The sequence below is a fragment of the Limulus polyphemus genome, unplaced genomic scaffold (genome assembly GCF_000517525.1).
Source record: "Limulus polyphemus unplaced genomic scaffold, Limulus_polyphemus-2.1.2 Scaffold6770, whole genome shotgun sequence".
NCBI classification, from domain to species: domain Eukaryota; kingdom Metazoa; phylum Arthropoda; class Merostomata; order Xiphosura; family Limulidae; genus Limulus; species Limulus polyphemus.
Window position 1 is genome coordinate 7057 of NW_013672380.1, and position 6837 is coordinate 13893.

Sequence of the window (6837 nt, forward strand, 5' to 3'; positions counted from 1 at the left end):
ATCCATTATGAGGATATTACAATAGTATCCAGTGACTAAAGGAACTCCATTATGAGGATATTATAATAGTATCCAGTGACTAAACAAGCTACATTATGAGGATATTACAATAGTATCCGGTGTCTAAATGAACTACATTATGAGGATATCAGAATAGTATCCAGTGACTAAATGAATTCCATTATGAGGATATCACAATAGTATTCAGTGACTAAACAAGCTACATAATGAGGATATTACAATAGTATCCAGTGACTAAAGGAGCATCATTATGAGGATATTACAATAGTATCCGGTGTCTAAATGAACTACATTATGAGGATATCAGAATAGTATCCAGTGACTAAATGAATTCCATTATGAGGATATCACAATAGTATTCAGTGACTAAAGGAGCGTAATTATGAGGATATTATAATAGTATCCAGTGACTAAAGGAGCATCATTATGAGGGTATTACAATAGTATTCAGTGACTAAAGGAGCGTAATTATGAGGATATTATAATAGTATCCAGTGACTAAAGGAGCATCATTATGAGGGTATTACAATAGTATCCAGTGACTAAATGAACTCCATTATGATGATATGGTCTGTTTGCCAATATAATCTCGTGAAGTATCTTACTTGTTAGTTACGCGAATCAATGAAAACTTTTATTTGAGAAACAGGAAACATCTACACTAGAAGAATAAGTACATGTATTTCTATGACCAAAAAACATTCACATTGTACAGACATTTTTCTGAACACTGACCATAATATTTAAGCTTAATAATTAAGTAAATCTACTGTGTTAACATAGTGATATCACGCGACCTGTAAACCCACTCTGTTGACACTGTGATAAAAGCCGACCTGTAAACCTACTCTGTTGACACAGTGATAACAACCGACCTGTAAACCTACTCTGTTGACACTGTGATAAAACTCAACCTGTAAATCTACTCTGTTAACGTAATGATAACACCCGATCTGTAAATCTACTTTGTTAACATCCGACCTGTAAACCTACTTTGTTGACATAGTGATAACACCTAAGGTGTAAAAATAATGTGTTAACACAGTGATAACACCTAAGCTGTAAACATGATTTGCTAACACAGTGATAACACTTAAGTTGTAAACATGATTTGCTAACACAGTGATAACACTTAAGCTGTAAACATAATTTGCTAACACAGTGATAACACCCGACCTCTAAGATCAAACATTTATGTAATTAAAGGAATATATATGGGAAAAGTGTGCAGTCTTTGTGCGATGTCAAATTTCAACATAACACACGCTTCCTTATTGACTTCCTTATAATCTTGCTAGAAACCACGGAAATTATCTTGAAAACCACGTGTCTAGTGAGACCACAAAACACCTCAGATTAATTTTCAGTCAACATGCCATGTAGAACTTTAGAAACTGTATTTATTGCGAGTAAAATATCCAGTTCATGGTTTTTTTTCGTCACGTAATGACGCACATTTTTTTGTTTAGTTCTCCATTGATAGTCTCCATACAAACACGATATTCTCCACTGATAGTCCCCATACAAACACAACATTCTCCACTGATAATCCCCATATAAACACAACATTATCCATTGATAATCCCCATATAAACACAACATTCTCCATCGATAGTCTCCATACAAACACAACATTTAAGTTGCATTGAAATCCACAACTTGTTGTCCCGGATGTGCCATCATCATGGAGTGTGGATGACCTGGTAGTAGCATGACCTGGTGTGGATAACCTGGAAGCAGCATGGACTGAGCATGAACAGAGGATCCCACTGTGTGACCTGAGGAGGGTTCTGCACAGGACAGATTCTGCATACCTAGAAAACAAAAAGCAGTGGATAAAAAAGATGTAAATACTATAAAAACATGGGGTGGATTAAACATATGTAAATACTATAAAAACATGGGGTGGATTAAACATACTTTCCATGAAATTCCAAACAATTACAAGATTTTTATTGAAACATCAACATTAACTCTTCGTTTCAATTCCATTTAGTTTGGGAAATTCTCTTGACTCTCGTCCACGATCCTCAGGTGATAATACATTTTTGGGCCCACGATGGTTCATCGATAAGCTTATTGGCCTATAACACTAGAAGTCAGGTTTTCATACCTGCGGTGGACACTGTGCAGATATTTCCATAAACGCTGAACAATCAAACAAGCTACATTTTGTAAAAATTAACTTGTAACAAAAAAAAAAAAAAAAAAACATTTTAGAACTTATAGGCTAGCTAAAGAATAGCTGGAGGGAAGAGCAGATACCTGCAGAATGATGGAGTCTATTGATATCCATCTACAGATAGAGCCTATTGATACTCATCTACAGATAGAGCCTATTAATACCACCTACAGGTAGGCCTATTGATACCCATCTACAAATGGAGCCTATTGATCCCATCTACAGATAGAGCCTCTTGATACCCATCTAAAAATAGAGCCTATTGATACCCATCTACAAAAATGATGCCTATTGATACACATCTACAAATAGAGCCTAATGATGCCCATCTACAGATAGAGCTTATTGATACCAATCTACAGATAGAGCCTCTGGATACTCATCTACACAGCGAACCTATTGATACCAATCTATAAGCAGAAATGAGATGCTCTCGAGTGTGAAACCTACAAAGAAACAAAACCGGATAAAAGAATAGTGGAAGTCGTAGATACCTTGAAATAAACAATACATTATTCCACGTAATTTGTAGATTTGGAGAAAGTGTATGATAAGGTGCCACGAAAATTAGCATACTGGTGCCTCCGTAAGAATAAAGTTCCCGAAAAGCTAATCAGACTAGCGAGAGCCACTTGTGATGGAGTGAAACAACCATAATGATGGTGTATGGAGAAGTTTGATGTAAATGTTCGGCTGCAACAAAGATCATCCATTAGTTCCTTGCTATTCGTCATAGTCATTGATGTATCCAGTAAGGAGTGCCATAAGGGACTAATGTTGGGACTATAACTCACCAAAGACCTTGTCCAGACACCTGAAAGAGTGCCGTAAGGGACCCATTTTGGGACTATTAATCACTGAAGACCTTGACCAGAAACCTGACAGAGTGTCGTAAGGGACCCATTTTGATACTATAACTCACCAACGACCTCGTCCAGACACCTGAAAGCATGCCGTAAGAGACCCATGTTGGGACTATAACTCACCAACGACCTTGTCGAGACACCTGAAAGAGTGTCATAAAGGACCCATTTTGGGACTATTAATCACCAAAGACCTTGTCCAGACGCCTGAAAGAGTGCCATAAGGGATCCATGTTGGGACTATAACTCACCAACAATCTTGTCCAGACACCTTAAAGAGTGCCATAAGGGACCCATGTTAGGACTATTAATCACCAAAGACCTTGTCCAGATACCTGAAAGAGTGTCATAAGGGACCCATTTTGGGACTATAACTCACCAATGACCTTGTCCAGACACCTGAAAGAGTGCCATAAGGGACTCATGTTGCAACTATAACTCACCAATGACCTTGTCCAGACACCTGAAAGAGTGCCATAAGGGATCCATGTTTGGAATATTAATCACCACAGGCCTTGTCCAGACACCTGAAAGAGTGTAGTAAGGGACCCATGTTGGGACTATAACTCACCAACGACCTTGTCCAGACACCTGAAAGCGTGCCATAAGGGACCCATGGTGGGACTATTAATCACCGAAGACCTTCTCCACACACCTAAAAGAGTGCCATAAGGGACCCATGTTAGGACTATTAATCACTAAAGACCTTGTCCAGACACCTGAATGAGTGCTGTAAGGGACCCATGTTCGGACTATTAATCACCAAAGTCCTTGTCCAGACACCTGAATAAGTGCTGTAAGGGACCCATGTTGGGATTATTAATCACTAAAGTACTTATCCAGACACCTGAAAGAGTGCCATAAGGGACCCATGTTGGGACAATTAATCACCAAAGACTTTGTCCAGACACCTGAAAGAGTGTCGTAAGGGACCCATGTTGGGACTATTAATTACTGAAGACCATGTCCAGACACCTGAAAGAGTGCCATAAGGGACTCATGTTGGGATTATAACTCACCAATGACCTTGTCCAGATACTTGAAAGAGTGCCATAAGGGATCCATGTTTGGAATATTAATCATCAAAGATTTTGTCCAGACACATGAAAGAGTGCCGTAAGGGACCCATGTTGGGACTATTAATCACTGAAGTCCTTGTCCAGACACCTGAAAGAGTGCTGTAAGGGACCCATGTTGGGATTATTAATCACTAAAGTCCTTATCCAGACACCTGAAAGAGTGCTGTAAGGGACCCATGTTGGGACTATAACTCACCAACGACCTTGTTCAGACACCTGAAAGAGTGCCATAAGGGACCCATGTTGGGACAATTAATCACCAAAGACCTTGTCCAGACACCTGAAAGAGTACCGTATGGGACCCATGTTGGGACTATTAATCACCGAAGACCATGTCCAGACACCTGAAAGAGTGCCATAAGGAACTCATGTTGGGATTATAACTCACGAATGACCTTGTCCAGACACCTGAAAGAGTGCCGTAAGGAACCCATGTTGGGACTATTCATCACCAAAGACTTTGTCCAGACACCTGAAACAAAGATGGAGATACAGACACAAGATAAAATGTGGTAGAGGAGTTTAGAAATATGAAGCTTGAAAACGAATGTGAAAAATACGGAAGTCATAGTGAGTTGAAGAAGTAGGAAGAAGAAGGTTAACGGAAGTCATGGTGAGTGGAAGAGGTAAGAAAAAGAAGGTTAATGGAAGTCATGGTGAGTGGAAGAGGTAGGAAGAAGAAGAAAGTTAACTGGAAGTCATGGTGAGTGGAAGAGGTAGGAAGAAGATGGATTAACTGAAGTCATGGTGAGTGGAAGAGGTTGGAAGAAGGTGGTTAACGGAAGTCATGGTGAGTGAAAGAGGTAGGAAGAAGATGGTTAACGGAAGTCATGGTAAGTGGAAGAGGTAGGAAGAAGATGGTTAACGGAAGTCATGGTGAGTGGAAGAGATAGGAAGAAGATGGTGAACTGAAGTCATCGTGAGTGGAAGAGGTAGGAAGAAGATGGTTAACAGAAGTCATGGTGAGTGTGGAAGAGGTAAGAAGAAGATGGTTAAGATCACAGATGTAAAAGGGAAGCCGCTGGAACAGGTAGAAGACTTCAGACACTTGAGAAATATAATCTAAGGTGAAGGAATACGTGAGAAAGCAGTGAGAGATAGAATCCATGTGAGTTGGAGAAAAAGGAAGGAAGTAGCCACAGTCATCTGAAAACCAAAGTGTATAAGACCGTTATTAGACCTGTGCTCTTCTACGGAGCCAAGACATGGACCCTGAAGAAGATAGAAGGCTTGTTGATCAGAACAGAAATAAGAATGCTGAGATGGCTGTTAGTAGTGTCGCTTGAAGAGAACGATTAAAGAAATAGTATGAGTCTGTGGAACAGAGGAAAAAGCAAGAGAAGACAAAGAAGTCCAGTAAAGAGTTGGATAGATGGAATTAAAGAAGACATGAACGAAAAAGGGACTGATGAAGACCTGGAATGAATAAAGATGAATGGGGAGGGTAACATGTGTGTGAAGGACCGTTACCCCTGCTAAATGGAAAAGACGAAGAAGAGACGTCAAAATAAATCTCCAAGATTTTTTGAACAAAATTACAATAAATTGTGAGAAGACAAGATATATTTCATGAAAATATACACAAATTAAGAGATTCACAGAGATATTACCTGAAGACCTCATGTGCATCTGCTGGCTTCCATTCATCACATACCCTATTTCAGCACCATCTGACTTATACGTTGAACTAGGACTATTTATATCTCCACCTAAAAGAATAATTATTGATATAGAGGTGTACTAATATTGAATAATTCCAGAAAGAAAGGAAAAATTCAAAGTTGAGGATTTTATGATTAGCTTTTATTTTTCTGTCAACAAAGATTACAAATCATTATTAACTTATGTACCAGAAAATTTTATTAATATTATTGTCTTGGTGGTCAAGATCTTCAACAAAAAATAACAGTCTTGAAACAAGACTTCATTACAGTAGGTCTGAAAGAACATTGTGTCTTACTCTTCTTAAATTTAAATTAGTTACACATTGTAAGCTTACTGCAAACCTCAGAGAACAAAGGGTGCCTTTTTTCTGTAAAGGAAGCGGGGGTGGTGTGATCTAGTGGTAACTTTGGACTACGAATCCGTGGGAGAGTGGTGCTCCCTTTTTGGACCTTTCACATAATCCTCGGTACCCACTGAGAGCTATCATCTTCTGGTTTGATATGGATATCAGTTAACCAAGTTTAAACTAAGTATTTGCACTCCTAACCATGATAACGGAAATTTAAACAAAGTACTTAGGCTACTAACCTCGATAAAAGAAGTTTAAGCTAAGTACTTAGGCTATTAGCTATGATAAAAAAAGTTTTAATTAAGTACATAGGCTACTAACTATGATAAAAGAAGTTTAAGCTAAGTACTTAGGCTACTAACCTCGATAAAAGAAGTTTAAGCTAAGTACTTAGGCTATTAACTGTGATAAAAAAGTTTTAATTAAGTACTTAGGCTACTAACCTCGATAAAAGAAGTTTAAGCTAAGTACTTAGGCTATTAACTATGATAACGGAAGTTTAAACAAAGTACTTAGGCTACTAACTATTGTTATGTATCTGCTCGTTTGATAATTTCCTTAATTTCCGGTATAAATTATTTCCGAAGATTATCAGTGATACAAGTCCTTTATTAATTAAAACTAGTTTATTCTTTCTCGATACAACTTTGTAATACACAGAATTTCCATAGTCACTTT

At 38.2% G+C, this 6837-nt stretch overlaps 1 protein-coding gene across 1 annotated transcript in view; it reads right to left on the bottom strand.

The window, feature by feature from the left end:
* Positions 1-633: 633 nt before the first annotated feature.
* LOC111089611 (homeobox protein meis3-B-like) overlaps positions 634-6837 on the bottom strand; it is a 40583-nt gene continuing 34379 nt past the window's right edge. The window contains exons 4-5 of the mRNA XM_022402434.1: positions 5756-5854; positions 634-1835 (exon numbers count right to left, since the gene is read on the bottom strand). Of these exons, the coding sequence (XP_022258142.1) occupies positions 1657-1835; positions 5756-5854 (278 nt within the window). The 3' untranslated portion in view covers positions 634-1656. The remainder of the gene's footprint in view (positions 1836-5755; positions 5855-6837) is intronic.